Source organism: Taeniopygia guttata, chromosome 10 (assembly GCF_048771995.1).
Source record: "Taeniopygia guttata chromosome 10, bTaeGut7.mat, whole genome shotgun sequence".
Classification (NCBI taxonomy): domain Eukaryota; kingdom Metazoa; phylum Chordata; class Aves; order Passeriformes; family Estrildidae; genus Taeniopygia; species Taeniopygia guttata.
Window position 1 is genome coordinate 6756060 of NC_133035.1, and position 23612 is coordinate 6779671.

General features: G+C 40.5%; 2 protein-coding genes across 3 annotated transcripts; one reads left to right on the plus strand and one right to left on the minus strand.

Moving 5' to 3' along the window:
* Positions 1-2493: 2493 nt before the first annotated feature.
* On the minus strand, positions 2494-18829 carry FAM81A (family with sequence similarity 81 member A). Of its 2 annotated transcripts, XM_002195179.7 has the most exons (10): positions 18690-18828; positions 16359-16748; positions 14994-15061; positions 13377-13650; positions 12481-12599; positions 7490-7619; positions 6263-6369; positions 5005-5140; positions 4436-4631; positions 2494-4045 (listed from the first exon to the last, which is right to left on the minus strand). In XM_002195179.7, exons 3-10 carry the CDS (start codon positions 15038-15040, stop codon positions 3906-3908), a joined length of 1149 nt encoding a protein of 382 aa, XP_002195215.1. In that variant the 5' UTR covers positions 15041-15061; positions 16359-16748; positions 18690-18828; the 3' UTR covers positions 2494-3905. The 2 variants fall into 2 exon arrangements, with proteins under 2 accessions (XP_002195215.1, XP_012434011.1); XM_012578557.5 differs by lacking the exon at positions 16359-16748 and having other exon boundaries at positions 3000-4045; positions 18690-18829.
* LOC100223567 (uncharacterized) lies at positions 17969-19289 on the plus strand. The gene has a single exon (XM_030281040.4). The coding sequence runs from the start codon at positions 18106-18108 to the stop codon at positions 19180-19182; it is 1077 nt and encodes a 358-aa protein (XP_030136900.4). The 5' UTR covers positions 17969-18105; the 3' UTR covers positions 19183-19289.
* Positions 19290-23612: the final 4323 nt, after the last annotated feature.

Here is a 23612-nt window from a genome sequence, read left to right on the forward strand (position 1 = left end):
TCCGTCTCTTATTAGACGTTTCCGTTAGTGGAAGACATGTCTAATGAGCAGTTTAATTCTTAGATATAGAGAACATTCTGCCCCAGATGGCCAGATGCTCGTGGAGGTGGAACACAAAACAGAAATTGAGAAAAGAAAATTTTGCATTCAGTTTAAATTGATGTTACAGGAATATACTGTTCTTCATTATCATTCACACTGCTTTTCTCTAACATGGCAACAGTCTATTGAAATATATCAGATTGTAATGACAAAGATATCCACAATATAAAGGTATCCACAACACAAAACTTACTACATGAACAGCTGTAGTTGGAAGTTAGGGTCATCCTTTCAACTTCTTACTTGCACCATTCCTTTGGTTTGTTTAATGAGTATAAACAGCACAATTACTCTGTAATTACTGACATCATTCTGATTCCAGCCAAGTCCTCACTGCACAGTACCATGGTTCTACTGTGTTATCACATGCTAATGTACAAGCCATGTACCCCAGTTAAACATTTTCCAATGAGTTTAACTTATGACACTCTGTATGTGCTACATAGCTGACTGAATAGTATGGTCTGCACACTGCAAGTGATTTAAGCCTCATGCACGTGAAATAGCTGACAAAAGAAAGATTTTAAAACTTCATGAGAGCAGATGGCCTGCTTTTGGCTGTTTTGGGGATTTTGTGGTGGTGGTTTCTTTAGGTTGGGTGTTGCTGGTTTGGGTTTATATGGGTGTAGGAAGGAGAAAAAAATTAAGAAATATTGGGAAAATATCCCTGTGAAGCTTTATTTGAATCATCTATTATACACAGATTGCCTTAAAAAACTAATGAACATGCAGGAAAGAATGTAATAAATTAGGTTTTGTGTCCTCTGTGCTTGAAATGTAAGGCTATTATGTCTTGTCCTAGTTTATGTATTTGGGTGGCAAGGCAATCTTCTTTAAGCAGCGGAATAAACTGCATTAATCAATGTCTTATTCTTAAAATATTGTTATAAGCAAGTTACAGAAGTGTCTATGGCAAATATTTTAGATAGAGTTGGATCTATTTTGAAGTGGAGAGGTGGAGTAGATGACTTCCTAAGGCTCCTCCCAGTCCTTCTTTTAGTGAGTTTGTGGTTGTGTTAGTGAACTTTATGATTTAAACATTATTTTGTGCACACCTAGTATCATACTTTCCCAAGTCTCATTCTGTGGCTCGAGTGCCACCCACACAAACACTGCCTCACTCCCTTGCTCCTTTTGTGGCCTTGGCAGGCTTGCACTTGGTGCACAAACCCGAGACTCACAGCATGAGCACTACAAAGAAAGTACATTATTTCCACTATCAAAAGTGGTGTCCCTGAAGGACTGGAACACAGGAATCCCATTGGATATCAGCATGGGAGGAAAAAGAAAAGGGGCAGCTGTGCTTTCAAGCACTGCTCTTTCCTTCTGTTTGGCTTTACAGGATCTCTGCAGGTCAGCTTCCAGAATCAGTTTCCATTTGGCAAAACCAAGCTTCTATAGCTCAGGGACTGCAGCACTGCCCTCATGGCCTCACAGATGCTCCCCTGAGGGGATGCTGTGTCTGGGGAGAGGATTTTGCCCTGACATGTTAAGATGATCAGAGGATACTCTCCCTGAAGGACTCCCTTATCACATGTGAGCACTCCCTGGCAGACAATGCCCACACCTCATGGCTGACCTAGGCCTCCCTGCACTTGGCACTTCAGAGTTTGAAGACACTGCTTGGCAGTAGGTCGAGTATCATTTTATTTGGGCTTTTACTTATTTGCTTTAGCTGAGATTTAGGAAAAAAACATTTTTAAGGCAGAAAAAGTAAAATTGGATAGGGTTTCATGTGTTGTTTTATATCTGGATCAATCACACAAGATTTTTACAAGAGAAACAATTCAATAAAGTCCTATATAAATGTTTCTGATTCCTTGTATGCTCTTCATATCATACCAGATTTTCTTGGGTACAGACTTTCAATTACAGAATTTAAAAATTATTCTGGTTTTAGTCTGTCTCTTTTTTTTTCTTTCTCTGTTATTTTCTTTTTTTTTTTTTCTTCTTTTTTAATAAAATACCAGTGGTAGTTTTTCTACAGCACATGGCAAAATATTTAAGTATAAATAGGAATACATACAGGAAGTAAGATTGAATTTTGAAGACAATTCCTGAGAAATATCTACAAGCATTTAATTGTCTGTCTTTAGGGAACTGGGCATTCCCCTTAGCTGCCATTGTAAATATATTTCACAGGACATGGATGATAACAAAGCTGCCTCTGGTATTCCTGGTTTGTATCAGGGAGTATTGGGAGCCAGAGCTGCAAATGCCTAATGTGTCTTTGAGACTGCAATGACTTTCAGCTATTGAGGAGGTGAATATAAATTTAGGTGTTAATCCTGTAAAGATGAATTTACATGATTTTTACACTCTACACTGACTTACTGAAGTTAATGACTCTAAGTTCTTGAAGCAGTTTTCAAAATTCTTTGTTTTATATATGGTGACTCTGTCGACCAGAATGTCTTTTATGGAAGTGATATTTGCTACTGATTTTCTGACTAAAAAGATATTTTTCCAATACTAGCTGAATGAAAGGTCAATTAAGGGCAGTGTAGAGACATCCTATTAATTTATTTAGGTTAACAATACTGTAAATTCTGTGAATTAATATTATTTTTGTATACTAATTACTGTTAATAGTATAAATCAATAGGATTCTGGATAAAGTCTTTTATTTTTTCATGAGGGTTTAGCCCTGCATGGCTTACAAACATGGGGAGCAATATATCATGCCATGAATGAGGAAGTAAAAACAACATATATTTTTTTCCTATCTAGATAATATGCCACATGAGTGCTGATTTTCATATGTAATCTCATCTGGGAATGGAAAATTATTATCTGGAAATAATGTGAATGCAAATAGAAATTTGAGTCTGCTAAATTATTAAAGTCTACTTAAATATGATGAATCAATTTTTTTACTTCAATGAAAATTTCTAAGGAGATCATAAACTGCATTTTATTTTACATTAGTACATTAAAATCTCCAGACTAGGTTAGATTATCCCCTTCTCTTTAGTCTTCAAACCATTCTAAATTTTTATCAATATAATGAAGCAAGTCATAGGAACACATGCCTAGTAAAAAATACCCTATATACATCTTTTACTTTGTGTTAACTCCCCTTGGTTATTAATTTTAAAAGGTTACAATACTTAAGACCATGTAAGTTGTTTCTTATATTGTTTATGAATCATCTAAGTCTACAACTACATTATATAACACCACCTAGTTTTCACACACAGGATATTTGCAAACCTAAACAAAGATTTTCTGATGTTGTCTTGATTTTGAAGATTGGTCTGTTTAGTGCCAATTCTGTCTTCCCAGGAAGTCGATAGTAGAGAAAGTCACTGTAAAAATGTCCATTGATTTCAACTAAGTAATTTGTATCAAGGTGGAGAACCTTGCCAAATTCATATGAAGCAAATGATAGCAACTTGTCTTTTTTTTTTTTTTTTTTTTTTAAGGTGGAGGGGTGCAGGTGCATATAAAAGCATATAGCTGCCTGATCAAGCCTGCAAAACTAGAATGCCTTTAGCAAACTAGGTGCCAGCTTCACCAATGTATTACTCCAGTTTTACACAGTGCTAAATTTCCTAACAGCAACTGGAGTGGTGCAGTGGCAAAGCAGCACCTCAGCTCCACAGGCTCACTGCCAGTCACCCAAGAACAGCTTGTATTTACTGCTGTGAGCAAGCACCTGTGCAGCAGCAGCAGCGGCAGCAGCAGCAGCAGCAGCAGCATGTCATTTGGTACATGCAGGTAATTGCCATTACAGACTGGAACAACACTAGAGTCTGCCTAGTTAGCCAGGTAACACTAATCTCTCAGACAAAATCCTGCAGTCATGGTCCAGCTTCTCCCCATCCTGGAACCTCCTGCTTCATTTGGTGGATCTGCTTCTGGAGTTCATCTCTGTCCAGCTTCATTTTTGCTTCTAGAACTTGCCGTAGAGACCCAATGCTCTCATAGATAGCTGCAAACCCTAATTGCAGGTGAGAATTACATTAGTTCATCATGAGGAACAAGAGTGTCACATCATTGCTATCAGAATGCACTTCCATAATGCCCTGCTTTGCTCTAGGAACACAGCAAAAGTTCTGAAGGAAAATGAGGTGTAACTGTGTTCTGTCCTGATGGCAGCCCAGCTATGGCTGTGTCTGCTCTGGAGAGAGCACTTCTAAACTTGTCACCCCTTATTGCTCTGCTTTTTGCACTTAGTGAAAATCCTTCTTAATGCCACAGGTATAGCCATTACATCTGCCCCAAAAGTATTTAAACTAGTTTGATACAAGCAAAGACATTTTGCATATTACTGTGAGTGGATCACTGTCACCACAATTCAGAGTAAAGAACTGGATAACTATGGTCCTACCAGCATTAACTTCAGCTTTCATTTCTTTTATATCTTCATTTATCTCATTCTGAAGTTTGACAATGCGAATATTTATCTTTTCTTCAGTCTGTTTTGATTCATGTGCCTCCATGGTTATCTTCTGCATTTCTTCTATTCTCTCAATTTTCTCTGCCATTTGGTTGAATTTCATCTCAATACCTCTCTCACTCATCTCCTGGAGCCAGGAAACAGAATTTTAATGATTTACTCTGCATGTGGAATAACAATGACCTTTTTAAAAATATTAAATAGATACTGATTTATCATCTTTTAGCTGGAATTCAAAATGTAAGGAATTACAATTTTTCATAAGATCATTTCAAATTACTTGATTAGTGTAGGTTAAGATACTGATCTATTTAGCGGTGACCAGATTCATGTAAAGATTCTCAGGTTGTAGGTATTACACTTGATATCGATGAAGAGACTTTGGCATATTCTGAGGCTATCTGAAAATCTTACTCAAATAATATCACGTCATCTTAGTTATTAATAATGCTCTTCAATGCTTCCCGAGAAGTATTACAGGACATTTGAATGAAACTTACAGTGCTTTCCTTAAAAGTCAGTGAGAGTTGATCAATTTTTTGCACAAGCTCCTTTTCAGTTCTTCCATGTTCCTGTTCCAGCCAGCTCCGTGCAGACAAAATCTGATTGCTGAGCTCCTCAACAGCATCTTTTAATCTAGGAGCACAACAGAAATTAGCAGAAACAAAAGAGAAGAACTGGTCATTCAACAGTGACTTTTTTATGAATGTGTTCGTAAAAACACAGAATGGCATTTTAATACATTCTTCATACCATATTAAGGTGAGCCTTGAATTTTAAGTATATTAGACTGGATATGGTAACATTGGTTTAGAAAATAAAGGTAAAAGTTCACAGCAAATTTATATGAAACACATTACAAAATTTGAATCACAGTAGATGAAAATTGTTTGTGACATTGAAAACAGAATATGGTCATCCATCCAGATTATAAACTTTATGTCCATATGTATCAAATCTGAGAAAAGATTTGGTCGCCTCTTATTCTGGTGACAATGCTGGTTCCTGTAGCTCCACTTACATTGCCTATACCCACCTCAACTTTACACCAGCCAATTGTGCCACTGAAGCTGTTTCTTTTCTCCAGTGAATATGTGAAACCTGCTTTGCATGAGGATGGTGATAAGTAGTAAGAAATGAGGATGTGGATGGCTTATACCAGGATTGCTACTGAGTGAAATGCCTGGACAGGAGTTAACATTTGAATTGAATATAAGGACCCCATGTAATATCTGGTAATACAGAGTATCTAATCACTAATAATGTAGGTATTTCAGTTATATTCATGTTTGAAGCCAGCTTAAAGCAGTAGCACTCTGTGAGTGCTGTGCCTTGCTTCCTCCTTGCTTCAGTTGAACTTTTTCCCCTGCTCTGGATAGCCACCTCCAGCATTCATTGCTTCAGACAGTTCTTACAGAAAGGCACCAGCCACTCTGACAAAAACCCTTAGTTGTGTTCTTTAATACAAGTTCTGCCTGAGTACTTAACCAGGAACTTAACATTTCAAAACTGCCTAACCACATCAGGGCAGAATTCTTGGTGAAAGCAAGTTCCTCTTGACCTCTTGACAGACAGCTTTTGTAATATCTGTGCAGCAAACACACATATTCATAGAGGTTCTTGCTTTTATAGGCCTGAAGATTATACCAGTCAGACTGGGAAAACTGAGGTCAGACTGGGAAAACTGAGGCCATAATGGGAAAATAGAGGCCCTACTCCCAAGGTACACGGCAGCAGCAAGGCTTCCCAAGCACTTACTTTGTGTCCAGAACTTGCAGCTGTTGGTTGCTCTCTTTGTAGGCAATCTTCAGCTTTGCTTCTTGTTGCATTATCGATTGCTCTACTCTGCTCAGCAGATGAGAAATCTGAAACAAAATTCAGAATTCACTCTTTTCAACAGCATTTCAGCAGTTTCATTTGGGGCATTTTCTTAACAGTAGAGGAGGTCTAACAGAGAACTCACTTTTGCTAACATTTGAAAAATTATTAAATTTGCATATTTTGCTTTATCATGACTATCATACTATCTCTCAATATGGAAGTATCAGCATTTTGAAAACTGTAAATTTTTTTGCCCTGAGTAATGTGAATAGTTTCACTTTGAAAATCTCTGCCTGATCCCCCCTTTAGACAGCTGAATTTGCATGATCCATACATCTCCAAGTTGCCACATAATCAGAATAAACAAATGCCAAAGCACTCCACCAGTACTGAGGGATGTGCTCCATCACTTTGTGTGTAAGGGCCACTGCAGCGATAGAAGTGCTGGGTTTAACTACAAAAGAATATTTGTCACCAAAACAACCATCCCACTTTCTCAAAGCATATTGTTCTGGTTCACTACGAGATGCATGGCAACATGCTCCTGGCATGCTAATATACTACACTGAGGCTTCTGAGAAAGGCAAAGTGAATTTTAGCCTTTTTTTTACCCACCGCAAAATGAAGATGTAAAATACTTTTGTTGACCAAGAAATTGGGAAGGCCTTGAGATGTGACATTAAGGAAAAGGATTCTTCATATCTCCAAGTCTCTGCTTGTATCTAGTGCTCACTTCCATTCTCAAACCCAATGGAAGAGAAACCTGAGAGACAGATTGATGGATTCACAGAACCCAAAGCCAGTTTTGTTTTGCAGACCTTCAAAAATTGCGTTCAAATACACATAGGATCATCTGGGAAGGCCAAAACATACAGCAAGAGATACAAAGGCTTGCACTGTTGTAGTTTTGTTGGGCAGGTGCCTTTACAAACTAATCCTTTCTACACAGGTGCTGCAGGAAGAAATTAAGGACCTTTTCCAGTTAGGGCACCACAGTAATGCATCTAGGTTCCAATGGTCAATGTAATAAAGACTGTGAGCAGATACACCTCTCCATTTGTAAATCTGTGACCTCCCAGGATAATAATTAACAGTATTGGAGACTGTGTGAATTAGACTAGAACTCTTACCTGTACAGGAATTGCCGTGGTCTAAATACCATACCTGTATTTCTGCCTCTTTGATTTTAGATTCTAAGATCAGCTTGGAGGTGTGTTGATCTTTACTTAGACTCTGAAGTCTTTCATATGTAATTTTATGCTCTGCAGACAGCCTGGCTAACCCAGCATCACACCTGTTTGAATAGATAAAAAAAAACAAAGCAACAGCCAAATAGAATATAAGGTCTAGGGTTTTAAAATTACCCATTTCACACTGCCCATTCCTGTGGAATTCCTGGCTGGCTAGGGAAGCAATGTCTTTGAGACTGCAAGAATGGTAATACATCTCATAGTGTTCAGCAAAGTGCTCCCAAAGAGACCGGAAGGTCAAGCAGTCTGATAAACAAATTCCATTGTTCCTGGCAGTGACATGATATGGGTAGGCTGTATTATCACTCAGGGAAATCACATCAGAAATGCAAAGATGCAGAATTTCATTTCTGTGTCTTTTTGTAATACTCCAGAAGATATCTGATAAGGTGTGTATGCATTCCCCTACATGATTAGTAGCCTAAATAACTGAGGACCATTTTTTTCATTATTGTAGCTTTGTATTTTTATTTGTGAAATAGTAATACACAGCTGAAATGTGTAGTTAACAATGTGGGGCAAATTTTATGGTTCTTAGTCTTTATTTAGGTGAATAAATAAATTGTCATTGAAAGCAATGGCAATTTTGTCTCAGAAAAGGCTGTAAAATGAAGTCCTGGTACATAATAATTATTGTTACCTTTTGTCACATTGGAGCACTTCTTGATGCTGTAACATTTTCAGGGTAAATAAAACATGTGTGTTTTCTGCCAGATTTTAAAAATAATTTGATCAGGTGGATTTCATCTACAGTAATGCATTAAGGGCATTAACTGAGCTGTAAAAATATGAGTACTGTGATTTCAGGAGTAAGACCTCTGTGAAGTATGACTCATGTTTTGGTTTGTTTTTTTTGGGGGGGGGGTTGTTTTGGTTTGGTTTTTTTTGCTAAGGGAAATATGTAATCATCAGTGTTACCAAATTTGATCTAGGAAACTGATGGGGAGCAGACAGCAGTTACAACTTTAGGGAGAAAAAGGCACTAAAATGAAACAAGCTGAGGCATGTTAAGTCATTATCTAAACCAGTGACACACTTTGTCATCTTTTTAGTCACATTTCAGTTCGGCTTTCATTCCAACATGCATTTTCATTACCTCAGTTACAAGAATTGCCATTATCATTAAACATGAAGGGAAAGTCGCAGCTAAAATGACAAAAGGAGCATTGGCTTATTACTGTGATACAGTTTCAATACGAAAATAATTAGTAATGTAAAATAGGCATTATAAAACTTGAGGAAATTAATTTCTAGTGTAACAGTTCAGCATTGTGAGACCTGTTAGTAATATCTGCAGGGAGTCTGGCTAGGGTTTACATAGCAGTGAAAAGCTTGTAGGGCTCACAATCAGGCAGTTTCTTTAGAAAAATGAGAGAAGCCAAATCTCTCCATGTCGTTACAATCAGAGAGAATCAGAGGAATGGAATCATCTTGCATCTAGTCACCAAAAGGTTGTGGTTTCAAAAAATGGTTAGTTTTGTTTCTCTGAGGTTAGAAAATATAAAAAGCAACAGCTTTGAAACTACTGACGCAAAATAAATCAGCAAGCACCTGTGAATGTTTTTGAAGTAAATTAGTGTTGTGGGTTTAATCACAGAGCATTTCTCTTCTTCATGGAATTCAGTTATGTGGTCAAAGGGTTCATGTAGTTCCATGGTAACTGAAACATTAATATTCTGACTATGTGAATTTAATGTCTGCCTGGTATGCATAGATCAGATTATTTTGGTTTATCTTCTATATCTATTGTATACACTCACAAACACGATTGGTTTTGACCTGGAAGAAAATATTAGTGTTCAGCATCAAGGAAATCAAAAGACAAGTAGTTGCTTCATTCAGTATCTGTGGGATAGATAAAATGAGAACTGCCAGTACTCTGCAGCTGGCTGCTATATGCATATGCTGTAATGGTATAGAGAGAGTTTTTAATGTTCCTGGTTTATTACAACAGGAGATGTTCTAATTAAAATGCCAGTGTTTCAGTGAAAAACAAGTAGCTGGAGAACAGGTAGTGAAAAGCAAGTTGCAATGCCCACGGGGGCACTGGGCAAGAGCAGCAGAGCGGGTGGATTGTGCTGGCCTGGGGCAGGGAGCCCAGAGCTGCCCTCCTGGTGCCACCTCCCACACAGCATGGGCACATTTACTGCTCCTGGGGAGATTGTCAACGTGGTGCAGCATCAGACTCATAATCTGTGCAGCAGGAAAATCTGCCTACGTGTAATGAGTCCAGGTTGTCTGAAATGAATCAGTTCTATAATGTAGATAAAAAATTCATCCATATATGCAAAGTAGGTCCAATTTGAACACGCATAGTTGCCATATCTCCGGATGTTTCAGCTCTCAGGAAGCTTTTATGAAGAGCTATTGCTATCATTCCAACCAGGCTGCTGGATTTAAACTTTCCATACAAATGCTCATTATCCACAAGTAATTCTCTAAATAAATGATAAGGCACTAATGAATTTTATGATCTGTTATTACTAGAAAAAGAATTGGTAAATGTGTATAATATAAAATTGACAACATAGGAGACAGGAGGCTGGAGAATATGATCTACTGGCATCGATCTAATTTTCTGCTAATGCATTGCTAAAATTTATAGAGATAATATTTTTTTCTCTAAGTTAATAATAATGGTGATTTTTAACAATAATTCAGGGCTGTGATAATGCTTTACAAATTCACCAGTAAACTGTGCTTATTGAGAAAAGATCCAGAGACATGAGCTGTAATGTGTAGTCTGTCACCTTCTGATAGCAATATTAGTTGATTCTGTGATGTGAGTGAGGTATGTTGGAATGTCACTCCTGCAGAGCAGCGGGGAGTGTGGTTTGGGGCTGTGCTCCAGAAATGCATGTGCTTATAGGGATCCCTTGTTCCCATCATTAACAGCACTAGCCCTCGAGAAATAATGAGACAGTTGTTTTATGATATATTGACATGTTACAGAACAGTTGGTGTTAGGAAATAAACACCCCTCTCTCCAATATGGAACTTGAATAGGATGTTTAGTATGCATGAAATTACTGGAACTGAAATTTGACTGGAATCCTAAGATGGACACTAAAGTTATGAGATGACAAAGGGCTCATGCTTTGGGATTTACTGTCTAAACTGATTCCCACTGTCCTTCTGCATGCTGCCAGCCTGGAGCAAACACAGCACTCAGAGCTACTGCAGCCTGAGCCTTTCAGTGTACCTTTGCTGTGGCTGAAAGCTGTCGCACAGGAAGTTGGTAACCCACACTACCTTGATCGTGTTTCTCATGTTTCACTCTGAACTCATCTGAAAGCTAGCAACACTAGAGGTAAAATTACATTGAATGAGTAAAGTGTATTTTATATAAGGAACATTTGCTAAAGCAATCAGAAGGTGTTCATCTCAGGGAAAGTCTCTGTATTGTGCCAAAGGCAAAACAAACCACTGTCTTGACCATAATCTCCAGTTAGTGCTACAAGCATTATTCACTGGAACACTAATTTCAAAGTAGAATATGTTTGTAAATAAAGGCAAATGGCTTTCTCTCATGGACCATTTTTTTTTCCTCATTCAGGGATTTTTTCTTTTAAGAGAACATGCTGAATAGAAGCATAGAATGCAGTATGGAAGGTAGCAGTTAAAGGGCAATAAACTGATTATCTTACAGGAATGAATACAAATAACCTGCATTCATCACACAGTCTGACGTAAGGCACATGGGTATAATCTCATTCAATTTGCAGATAAATTGCAACCCAGTCACAGCACAAGGGTGGTGCCCTAAGGAAATAAAGGAAGAAGCTCTGGCACAGCCTGTGCCCATCCCCACCCTCCCACCGAGTGCTCGGGCCAGGACAGGGCCCCGCAGTGACGCTCATGCCAGCACAAGTTTCTTCTCTTGAGTTCCCTGACTCAGGACAAAGGCACCACATTTCGCTTCCCAAGGTGTCAGTAACAGTGCTGCTCCACATAGAACCCCTCTCAGGATGTAGTATGAGCTCAAAGTATTTTTATAGAAAGAAGCAGGAAGATCTAAGCATGTACATTTTGGGGGGACTTCTCAGCAGGATATCTATGTGTATGTGTATATCTCTATAGGTTTTTCCATCAATTTTTTGATTTGAAAAAAATAAACTAGTTCATTTGTGTTTGCTAAAGAATAGTGCATAACTTAATAACTATTTAATTTTTTTTGAAACCTCTAAATTATTTTCTACAAAATGGGCAAGCATAAATCCACTGAAGTTATTACCCAAGCAGCTGTAGGACAGGTTATGTCCTTTTCCTGTAGCTGTACACATCCTCTGTCTTTTGTGTTCAGCTTTACAGTCACTTAAGCAAATGTTGTGCTGGGGTTTGTAAATGTGTCATTGATGGCACAGCTGAAGTCTGTGTGGCTGCAGAATTGTAAGCAGGAGCTTCGGGCAGCCTGTGAAACCTCTGTCACTGTACAGTTTTCTGTTCCTTATGTGTCATGTAGCCCATGTGGGATTTAATATGGCTAACCACTAACTGAATGTGCAGATTTTTACTTCTAAAATATATGCAAAAATGTGCAACTGTTTTGTTCTTCACAAGTGCAGATTGTTCCGTGCTGCCTTTATAATTGTGCTAATTAACGTGTTTCAAAGACACGAGTCTAACCACAGCACTTTTAAAAAGCTGAACCAAATCCAGTTTCCCAGGGAATTTAAATAATTTATTTAGAACTAATTTCAGGAATCTTAGGAATTAAGGGTGATGTTGTCCATTTTAATATGTAATACTGGAAGGCAAAGTGTTATTATTCATTTTCTTGAAAACGCAGAGCAAAATTATCCTTGGGATTTTGCCAAAGTTGAATTCAACCCATTATCATTAATACTTTGGGATTAAAAAAAGATTAGCTAGCCCCCAAAACACAGTTCCCATGGGGACTTTTACCTTGCAACTCTTCCCCGAAGATCTCCTAGGCCAGAAAGCTGCCGCATTTCAAGACTCTTCAGGGTAGAATTTGTTCCATAGCTGAGATTGTCTCTGACACGAATCTGTTCCTGCAGCATCTACAGAACATTCATATGCAAATAAAACCCCAGTATGTCACATTTAATGTACACTTTAAATGTCACTCATTATTTTTCAGTAACTCAGTATCCTCAGATACCATTTTATTATTGCTTTTTTCAAAGCTTTGTCTTGTAATGTACTAAACCAGATATCTTTTAGGTATTCTATTATTTCTTATTATTGGAGTCCAATCTGCACACAACTATCGTAATATATATAAAGCATAACTTGACAGTGAAATGGAGACTTAAATTTTTTTTTTCTCCTTTCATTTTCCCCACCACACCCCTGTTGTTCACTGCAGCAGAGGTCAGACATGAAGTCATGTGTCTGCCTAGAATTAGGTCACAAAAATGAGCACTTGGGTTTGGTTAATTCATGTCGTCAGTGAGTCGGAAGGGAAAGAAAGTTTATTATAGAGCAAAGGCATTTCCTAGTGTTTATACAGCACAGCCTTTGGACTGAAGTTGAGCTGGGTATTAGTGTCACATTAATTAATTTTTTCAGGATTTTCCAGTGCAGCTTTTGAAAGCAAGCTTATTAGAACCACAAAGGCTCCTGTGTTTATATGCTAATATCCTGTGCTATTTTCATAGCCACCGAAAGAATTATGTAATTTGCAAACACTTTTTCAAGTTGTAAAAACAATTTATAAGCTTACAGGATCTTCAGACCTTGTCTGACCTTTACGTATCCCGTGATAAACTTTTTCAGGAAATTAGCGGCAATGAGTAGCTGAGATGGCATTAGTGCTGTCAGCATTCTTGCCATACCTCGATGTCCCGATTGAGCTGCCTCACTATCGCAGTAATGTTTCGGATGTGCTCCTCCAGGAGTTGCCTCGCTAGCCGGTCACCCCCGCCTTTGTTCTGCATTCTGTGCAGCGTGGAAACAATGTCCTCCTTAATGCGAAAAGCGTGTTCCACAAGGGCCGCTGTTGTTTTCTCATGGCTCAGGATTCTGTCCTCCAGCTGATCCACCAGGCTGGCCGATGCCAGCGGGACCGCTGTCAGCGCCTGGCTGTGCAGAGGGATGTTTCGGACCCGTCTGGAGGGGGGGAACAGCCACATCGTGTTAAGTTCTCACACAAAACTCTGCGATGCCTTTGCACTGGAGACAGTGTGACACTGTCTGGTAGGGCAGTGCTGGGGAGAAGCCCCAAAATACACCCAGAGAGAGTGCCCACTGCTACCCACAAATAAGTGGGTGCTGTGCTGGCTGCCGTGTGTCCTGTACAAAGGCGGGTCAGGCTTTTTTTCATGGTCTTTAAGGAAGCTTACGAAAGCATGGGATCTTAAGGAAAAGACATTAGCATAATAAAAGTAGTTACAAATCGGAACTATAATTTGATTAAGAGTCCAAATTCAAACCCTTCTACTGAGTTTCAAAAGTAATGTTATTTGTCTTTACAGTTTTCAGGCTTAATCAAAACTGTAACAGCTGAAGGTGGGTATTGTAAATTAAATGAAAACAGATCAGAATTAAAAAGGAGTAGCTTGTGTCAATCCCTTTTCTGTCACTATAGCTAGCCTGTAATACCATACAGAAGCTTGTTCCCCTGCAGACTGGACAGGAGCATATGTGGGCATGGAAACTGAGGTGAGACCAAATTTATGACAAGCTTCTCACAGGCTTAGAAGTTAAATTTCATCCCAGTTTAGCTTACATTTGGGTACCTTCAATAATTATCTAGATTTTTAAAGAGTGCTCTGCATTGTATAGCTCCCATAGAAAGCAGTGGAGCTCATGGGTGCTGAAAGTAATAAAATGAGGCTGGTAATGCATGCAATCTTTTTCTGCTATTATGTTCTGTAAAGAATAACAACATTTTCAGAAGCATAAGTGGAGGATAAAAGTTCAACCCCACTTCAGAAAAGGAGATCTTTTTCCTAGGGACTCTTATTTACTTTGTATTCTCATGTTGTTTCCTGTTAATGAGCCAAACTAGCAGTTCAGTTTGACCATGGCTGTGGAATCCTTTGAACCCTTCAGGGAAATCCCCAGGGCCTTGCCCTGGAAGAATATACAGTAGTTTCTCCACCCAGGCTGAAAGAGAGGACTTATTGATAGAGATGTAAGAGGATTCCAACAAAGGTCACTTTTGGCTCTGTGTTTTCACAACTCATTCCATGCTATATGAACACTGGCTAGAGTGCTCTTGGACTTCTAGTCAATGAGATTTAAGCTATTGAATTTCTTTGGGAAATGGCTAAGTAAAAGCTTTGTAAGGGCTTGTGATTTGGGCTATGATTTGAATGTTTATGGTATTTCACTTTGCATTGTACACTAATGCTAAAGTCCCAGGTCACAGCATTACTGTATATAGGGAATTAAGAAATACATAATACTCTGCATTATGAAGATTTTTGGTTTTTTATTCCAAACTGTACCTTTCAGAAGGGGCAAGAGTTGGGAAGATTGGGCTTCGGTGGGCCATTCTCTGGTCAATAATTTATGTCTGTTGAAAAAGTACAAATTGAATTATTGAATAGCTTATATCTGGTACTGAAATGACTTAAAGCTTTTGCTTTCAGTGCACCTTTAAGTTAAGTGTAATATTATGCTGACACTGGTGATCTTGGCATCCAAATATTGCTAATGCAATAAATGCAAACAAAAATTAATACAAACAAATGAAGACTAAAAACTGCTAAGAAGCTTTTTATAGTGAAAATTATACTCTTGAAAAGACAAGGTTGACAGCCTTGAAACTGAAATCTGCTGTTGACCCACAGAATTATTTTGGCAGGGCAGAGGTAAACAAAGTTATTGTCTCTAATTTTCTACTGGTCTTTGACACCATTAATCAATCAATAATAAAGAAAGGCCTACAGGATGATCATAAAACTTAAGAAAATATTGACTGGAGAATCAAATACAAGTGTTTCATGACAGCAGATTATTAGGGGCAAGATATTTTACTCATAAAAGCATTAGCAGTCAGAAACCTAAATAAAATGTGTGACATCAGCATAGTTTGTCAAAATTGAGTCTTACATTAATTTGTCTTCATATCTAAATAACCACACTTTATGTTGTAAGTAAATTCTTCTCTGTTAAGAATATAAATTCTGGTTTTAATTTTTAGACATAGCCAGCCAGACTGTGAAAGACATTGCAGCAGAGTAGGTCTATTAAATAGCTTCAGAAAGAGATTTTAGTGTCTTACTGAGACCAGTACCTGGCTCAGCAGATTTGTCCACTGACAGAAATTAATGAAAAATATATTAGCCTCAATCAAATCGAACTAATCTCCTCTGCATAAAACAAAAAACAGTAGTATGGCCTGAGCCTGATCTCCTTGGGAACCTAAAATCCTCACTACAAAATAAAGGCAGATGTATGAAAAGAAGCTTATAATTGCTGATGAAATCCTGTGCAATGTGAGAAAGGGTTATGGAAATACAATAGTCAAATATCGATAGTGAGAAGCAATAGGGCTACCCTCTGAGATCTCAAAATGCAATGCATGTTTGTGCTTTAGAAATGTATGAAAGCACTGCCTGAAAGCAGAGAGCAAGCATTGTCACAGTGTGTGTGTCCTATTTATAGCACAATGCTTCAGAAACTACAAATTAGAAAAAAAAACAGTTTTGAGAGAAGCTGGGTTGTTGAGCAGCAGGGACACCAGACAGGAATTCAGGAGGTCTGAATTGAATTCCTTGCTCAGTCTCTGATCCTGTTGACTTTGGACAAGTTATTTCTGTGAGTAATGACTCAGTTTCCCTATATGTAAGAGAGATAACCGTACCTACCTCCTTGTTTAGGTTCTTACATGGCTATAAGCAAAAAGCACAGTATGAGAGCTGGAGGTCATTGTGGTGACTTCTGCATTCAAAGTCCTGCGCAGACACTGAATGTCCAGTTCTGCAGTCTGCTCCTCACACTCATCATTTCCCAGCTGTTGGATTTTTAAGGAATGCCAGCACTCTGCAAGGGGTCCCTCCTGGTCACACCACCAGACTGCAGCAGGTCACGCCACCAGGCACCCAGTTCTCAGTGGGCCTGAGACCTCTGGGCCTTAACACATTTTAACCATCTTGATGCATTGAAACTTTTAAGCACAATGTAGCTGTAAACACAGGAATTATCCCACTGATTTGGGAAGAGCTATGCGCACGCAGCAGCAAAGCACTGGATCCTACCTAGAAAAACAAAGAGCAAATATTTAATTCTATACATGTAGCAGCATCTTAGTGAAATTTAGTGAAATACACCTTAAAAAAAACAGCCAAACAGTGCTTTAGTCTCACAGCCTTCAGTACCCATTTATTATCAGTTGGAAAATAATGTTTGCAGCAAGCTAAGCATAGGTTTGTATGAAGTCTTAACTCTTTCTGTCAGTCTACCATAAGAAATGCAGCTAAATGCTAATATCTGGAGTAAGTGTGGATATGAAACAGAAGTTACACAAATGAACTTCTCATTCATTTCTCTTTGCTCAGTATGCAGTGAAGCATCTCATCAGATATCTGATTTCTTGATCTGATCCAAAGAGCCAGAAAAGGTCTAAGACTTTGTCAGTTGTACAAAACTTTGCTGCAGTTTGGAGATATTTGCAATTAACAAATAGGTGTCATAACTAATGGCAAATCCTTCTCTATGAGTGTAATGCCAACTTACACTAGTAAATAGAAACCATAAGATGTTCTATAAGAGGAGTATAATTCCATGTGGCTCATTCAATGGCAGTAAACTGGGGTCAAGTAAGATACCAGTTAAAATACTGGTTACAGGTGCTTGATTTTATTTTTTAAATAATGTTGTTTTCTGCTTGATACTTCTATAAGCAATTTAAGTCATGGTGTAGTAATCCAGTAAATTTGGGTTGAGTAATTTAAGTTACTGAATGTTCCAAATATACTTGTCACATGGACAAGATATAAGTTTTTTCCTATTTGGAAATTATATGCCTGATTACCAGAAATAGCAGTTCACTTGATACTTAAGGCAAGTTTTCCATACAAATGTGCAGTGCTTCCATAGTGTTTCTTTAAATCACTCATATAAGATGTGTAAAATCTTGGGGATGTGATGAAGAGATACTTCTAGCAATGTGCAGTTCACTCCTTGCCATTTGTGCTGTGGTATCCCTTCCCAACTTCTCAGACTGCCTTGCATGTTTATCTTCTGTGGAATCTCCATTTCTCCTGTTTTGAATGATAATCATACCTGTAGTGTTCAGTTTCCCATCTTCCATGATAATCTACAACTAATGCTGTAATGTCTGCGCACCTCGGAGTGTTTTTCACATTCACTCTCACAATATGCCTGTGAGGTAGGAAGGGTTATTATCTCTGAAAATACAATTTCCTTCTATTGCTGGTAGGGAAGTGAAGCACGAGGCGGACTATGTGACTTGCCACAAGTCACACGGGAATCAAAGGCAGACTGAAATACCTGCCTCGGCAAACACTTTAATCACTCTTTCCTTCTTAAAATAGAAACCGCTTTGGTTGCTGCACAGGGAGCGTGTGACGGCACCACCCCGGGAGCCGCCAGATGCTTCCCAGTGTTACTCTGAAGTGCGTTGGGGCAACGCTTCGGAGTAAGCGAGAAAGTGCCTGTGCTGCAGCTCAGCAAAGGGATGGGTCAGAGCTCGGCATCCCGGGAGAGCCAGAGCCGTGCCGAGCCCCTGGGCGCGGCTGTGCCACTCGTGAACACGCGCGGTGCGGTGGCAGCCGGACGGGCTCCCCCGGCAGCGCGGTGACCGTGCCCGGGGCTCCGAGCCAGGCCGGGGGCTCCGAGCCAGGCCGGGGGCTCCGAGCCACGCCGGGGGCCCTCTGGAGAAATAGGTGCGATCGGCTCCGGTGCCGGGCCGTGCCGAGCCGCCGTGAGCGGGGGGATCGCGGCGGAGCGATCTGCCCTGCCCTGCCCTGCCCTGCCCTGCCCTGCCCTGCCCTGCCCTGCCCGCGGATCGGCCCCACGGGGGGTCCAGGCCCCGCGGTTCGGGGGTCGCCGGTGGGCGCGGCGAAGGTTGCGGCGACACGGGTGTACGACAGCCGACAGGACGCCGCGGTGCAGACAGCACTCTATGGCCATGCAACACGGGGGACAGAGCCGGGACAGCCTCCGCGCTCACTCACCGGTGCTGGCTCAGGGCAGGGCAGGGCTGCCCGCCGCTCCCGCGCATCCCCGCCGCCGGCCGAGCCCCGCTCCGCTCCGGGCGCGCTGCCGTTCCCGAGCGCCGTGACCGCCGGTGCGCAGCCGGGGCTCCGTCCGCCCGCCCTCCCGGCCGGCTGCGCGGAGCGGATGGGATGGGATGGGATGGGATGGGAGCGGGGCGGCCGCCGCAGGCCGGGCTGCGGGAGCGGGAGCGGTTGCCAGGACGCCGTCACCATGGGAACGCGCTGCGCCCTGGCGGGGGGAGCCCTTCGCATCGCCCCCTCCTCGCAGCTATTCCGCGGCAGTGCCCGATCCTGGGGAAGCAGCGAGGGACGGGAAGGGCCCCGCAAACAGCGGCGCTCCCTGCGGCACGGGGGGCGAGCGGCGGGGACGGAGCGGGGGCCGTGCCGCGCCTCCCGCGCCCGCAAACGCCGGCCTCCAGACAGAAAGTTCCGTGGTGACGAACGGCGGTGACTCGGAGTTTCTGGTGGTGCAGAGGAGCCGAGAGTATGACTGAAAGCATGGGATTTTCCAGAGCCTATATCAAATCCTGTCAGAACACATTATTAAAATCAATGACAGATATTCGTCTTGTTTATAAAGTTTCCATGTTACATTTTCAAACGAGAGCTAACATGCAGCTTCAGTAAAACTTCATATATCACAGCAAATAAGATCCATCTGCCTGCACAGCAGAGGCGTGGCAGCTAAGAGAAAGTATTACTGGAAAAAACAAAGTCCACAGAGGGTGTGTCTGCCTTCACTTTTGTTCCCTGCTTGTGTCATTCCTTGGACTTTCATACGACCACCTTGGGTAAACAAAGTGTAAGTGAAATCTGAGAAGAGCACCAGCTCACTCTGAAATAGCAGATTGCCTCTGATTTTAGTTAAAATCCATGTGACATCCCATACTGTTGTATAGGAAAACCATTCCAGGACTAAGGATTTGGTAGACGTAAAGGATAAAAGGATTACACCATGCACACGCTATTGTAAAAAGCAAGGTGGAGTCTGAAACTAGATCGACCTATTTATTATAAAGTAGTTCCCACATCAAAGGATCAGGCCAGAGAGAAAGCATGCCATAGGTGCTTAGAAAACTATGAACTGGGAGTCAAAAGACTGTAGGATAATTCAGCTTAGAATGGATCCCAGAGAACCCTTGTCTAACCTCCTGCTCCAAGTGAAGTGATTGATGAGGCCAAATGCAGTTGTTCAGGGTTTTACCCAGCCTGCTCTTGAAAACCTCCAAGGATAGAGTCCGTCCAGCTTCGGTGGACAGCCTGTTCTCGTGCTTGTTGGCTGCTGAGGAAAGAACATTTTCTTTATACCTAGTCCGAACCTCTCCTGTTTACATTTATATTGTTGTCTTCCCACCACATGCCACTATGAAGGGTCTGAATTTGCCATCTTGATAATTTCATCATAGATACTGGAGGGCCCTGCCTGGTCCCCCAAAGCCTGCTTTCATCAGGCTGAGCAAGCCCTGCATCCTCAGGGATCCAGCTCCCAACCATCCCACTGGCCTCTGCTGACCTTGCTCTAGTTTCCTGATGTACACAGCTGTATTTCCTGACCTGCCAAACATCTAGACTAACTTCATGGCCCTGGGTAGTTTTTGTGCACTTGTCTAGAGGTTTTTCCTTGCTAAAGGACTGCCCAGTGTTTTCTTGAATATGTATGTCTGCAGAGTAGGGCTTGAAAGCAAGCTGTTTGTTAAAGCAAATAAACTGAAGTTGTTTTAATTTAAAAACATAACATTTGTACCTCCTACCGCAGTCTAGAAAATAACATTAAAATGTACCCATGCTCAGCTCTCAGCCTGCTTTCTCCCTCTGGCCCTTCTCTGGCAACATTGGAGGCCAAGAGACAGGGACAGGGCATGTAAATTCTTGTTTGTTCTTACACTCTTTCCAAGGCATCTACACCACCAGGATTTGAGGTGAATGGTCTTTGGTTTGACCCATACTGATGCTCTTTTCATCTTTTGTTATTAGAGACCATTTTTTTTTGCACTTGCATCACTTTTGTGATGTTTCTAACTAAAGCAGTACTAAACCGTTGCATTTCATATCATTACATCTTCAGTGTAATTCATATTGAACATAGAGATTTATTTTCTTAAAGGAAGGTTCATATCACAATCTTTTTATCAAGGCACAGCATCAAGAATATTAATTTATTCTGGAGTCTTCAGTTGTCTCGCTCATTAATTGAGCCCCACTTATACAATCACAGAAATACAGAATGGAGCAATTTAGGCTGGAAGGGATCTCAGAGGGAATACAGTCCAACTCCCTGCTCAGAGCAAGGCTAATTTTGATGCTGGATCAGGCTGCCCATCATAGCATAAAGTTTTCATCTTAAGAGCTTGTGTAATGTTGCAAAAAAAATCTTCCTCTTAGGGGAAAAAAAAATTCCTCGTTATTTTGTTGTTGTGAATGTACATGGCTTAGCTGAATTCAATCACAGGAACACAGGAGGCAGAACTCCTCGGTTACCAAGTCTTTGTGGATTTCTTCCAGGTTTATACCAGCCTTGCAAATAACAGCATTATTCATATGTTTTGGTTTGCAGTTGGAGAAAAATTCAACTCCCTGAATTCTAAGTATCTCTTACATCTGAGGTTTCTCTTAATCAGATCCAGAGTGAAAGAGACACGTGCTATTTTTCCTCAAAAAGCCTCAAACCAAGCAGTGGATGTAAAAGGGCTGGTGATCTTGTTGCTGTACTTTTTATTCCAGTGGTACTTTGGATGGACACGTTGAACACGTTAAGGGTATGTTTTCTGAACAGGAAAATGCTGCTCTCATTTGAGGCCAACAACAGAGAGGAAAGAAGAAATTTTATTAGGCACAGAGAGTTAAAGAAAGCTACAATGAAAATAGCATACTGTTTTCCAACCTGTCCTAATCACTGATTTTGTCACATTTTAAGTAATAAAATTCTGCCTTTGTTTTATACATGCTATTTTGTTTCTCCCTCCCTATATTTCACAAGAAGAAATTGCTGATCCATTTTTTATTTCCTGTAAATAGAATTCTACATGCTCCAAGTGTAACTGAAGGCAGAGTGTAACCATCTGCATTTTAGAAGAAAATGTTACAATTCAGAAGTGTCTGTATTCTTTGGAAAGCAAATACAGGGAAAAAAATACACAAAATTTTCAACGTTTTCTTAATCTAATATAATTTGTTTTTCTATTACAAAAGTCCTTCATCTTTGTAAGGAATACCAGATTATGTGGTTTTCTAACCAAAAGAATGATGTGTTGTTAAGAGTATTAAGCCTTATTTTAGTAGCTTTCAGGCATTAATTAAATTATTAATTAAGTTGTTCTGGTCCACAGAAGACAAATATGTGACTTATAAAACTTATTTCAATTATAGTCTTTAGTAAGAGAAAAGCACTAATGCCTTTTTTTCCCCCTTTGCTGTCATTTTTTCAGCCAGTTAGAAAGCAGTCAGAGCAGTGCTTATTTCATTACAATTTCTAATCTTTTCCAGACTCACTGACTTCTCATGAGAGTTATTTCTTTCTGAAGCCACAATAATGTTTTTAGAATGGAGAGCAAGGGAAAGCTTTATTCTGTGACTTTTCCAGAGATAAAGACCTTGCTCTTTTTTCAGGCAGTTTAGTCTTTGCACAGTTTAGCACCAGGCTGATCCCTGTTTGGTGCTGGCACAGTGTTGCTCAGGCAGTGGGTAGGTGGAAAGGCACGTGTGAGTTGCCAGCTGCACCATGTAGTCACTTCAGTGAGTGCTGAGCTTGGACCAGCCCCTGCAAATCCCAAATGCTAAGCTAATAAACCTCCTGAGACACTGAAGCAAAGCTTGTCCTTTAATATTTCCCCAAAGCTTAGCACTAGTGATCAGTATCAGGAGAATCAAGCAGTGCAACTGTTTGCAGCTAGAAAATATCCTCAAAATAATTCTTGATGTTAGCACTTGTGTGCATGAGCTGTAGGTGTTACTAACCAGACAGACTGTCAGACAATACACGCGCTGGAAAAAAACTGATGGGAGTTCTTGATACAGGGAATTTTTCTTAAATATTTTCAAGTTAGGTCTTTGAAAGGTATCCTGTCCATACTAATGTTTTGATAGAAATGTCACCACTGCTAAGTTTTGTGAATAATTTAAAAGTACAGGGGTTCCTCTGTAGGCACACAGTTTGTGGTAACTGGGAGTGGGGCTGGGCCAAGCCTCATCCCCAGTGGGTGCAGCTGTGCAAAGCAGGTGAGCAGCACTGACAGCAATGAGCCATGGAGTGCCCAGGGGCACTGCCCAACCACCAAAGGGAGCAGAGGGCACACAGGTGCAGTGCATCAACATGGGGGGTATGAAAGGTTGGGCTAAAGAACAAGAAAGAGCAGATGCTTGCAGCTTTCTCAGGTGATGTTACTCTGTATGGGCAGATGCCTGAAGCCTTCTGGTGCGGTATGGTGTTACTGTGCATGGGAGAATGCTTAAAGCCTGCTGAAATTGTATGGGGATACTCTGTGTATTGTGGCTGTCTCTGTGGCATGTGCTGTGACATTCCTCTTTACTCTGCTAGAACTCCTCAATATGAAAATGTGGGTTCTGCCTTTGTCAGGAATGAATGTACATTCTTGGCTGGAGGAGCCCAGGCATGCAGACCATTCAGGCACACCACCACTGACATTCAAGGGGAAATGCTTTCTCCTGCTTCTGAGCAAGGATGTTGAATAAGTATCATTCAGTTAATACAGGCAGCTTGGGAATTAGATGTTTATCATTAAAATAAGTAGAATGTTTAAAAGCATGAAAAGAGTTTATTGTGAATTAGACTGTGCTTGGTCCATTTGGTGCTTAGCAAAGGTCCATGCAGATGCATAGCACCAGTTCTTTCAGCTCCAGAAATCTTGTTTAATGTCATCTTGT

What these genes read in the sequence shown, in the direction of transcription:
- FAM81A (XM_002195179.7), bottom strand. Translation starts at nt 15,040, where the DNA reads ATGGCCCACCGAAGCCCAATCTTCCCAACTCTTGCCCCTTCTGAAAG. An exon ending in TCAAAGAGGCAGAAATACAG is followed by an intron (nt 6,370 to 7,489) that starts GTATGGTATTTA and finishes ATTTTGTTTCAG; the next exon opens with ATTTCTCATCTGCTGAGCAG. An exon ending in GAAAGCTGAAGTTAATGCTG is followed by an intron (nt 4,046 to 4,435) that starts GTAGGACCATAG and finishes ACCTGCAATTAG; the next exon opens with GGTTTGCAGCTATCTATGAG.
- LOC100223567 (XM_030281040.4), top strand. Translation starts at nt 18,106, where the DNA reads ATGCTTCCCAGTGTTACTCTGAAGTGCGTTGGGGCAACGCTTCGGAGT.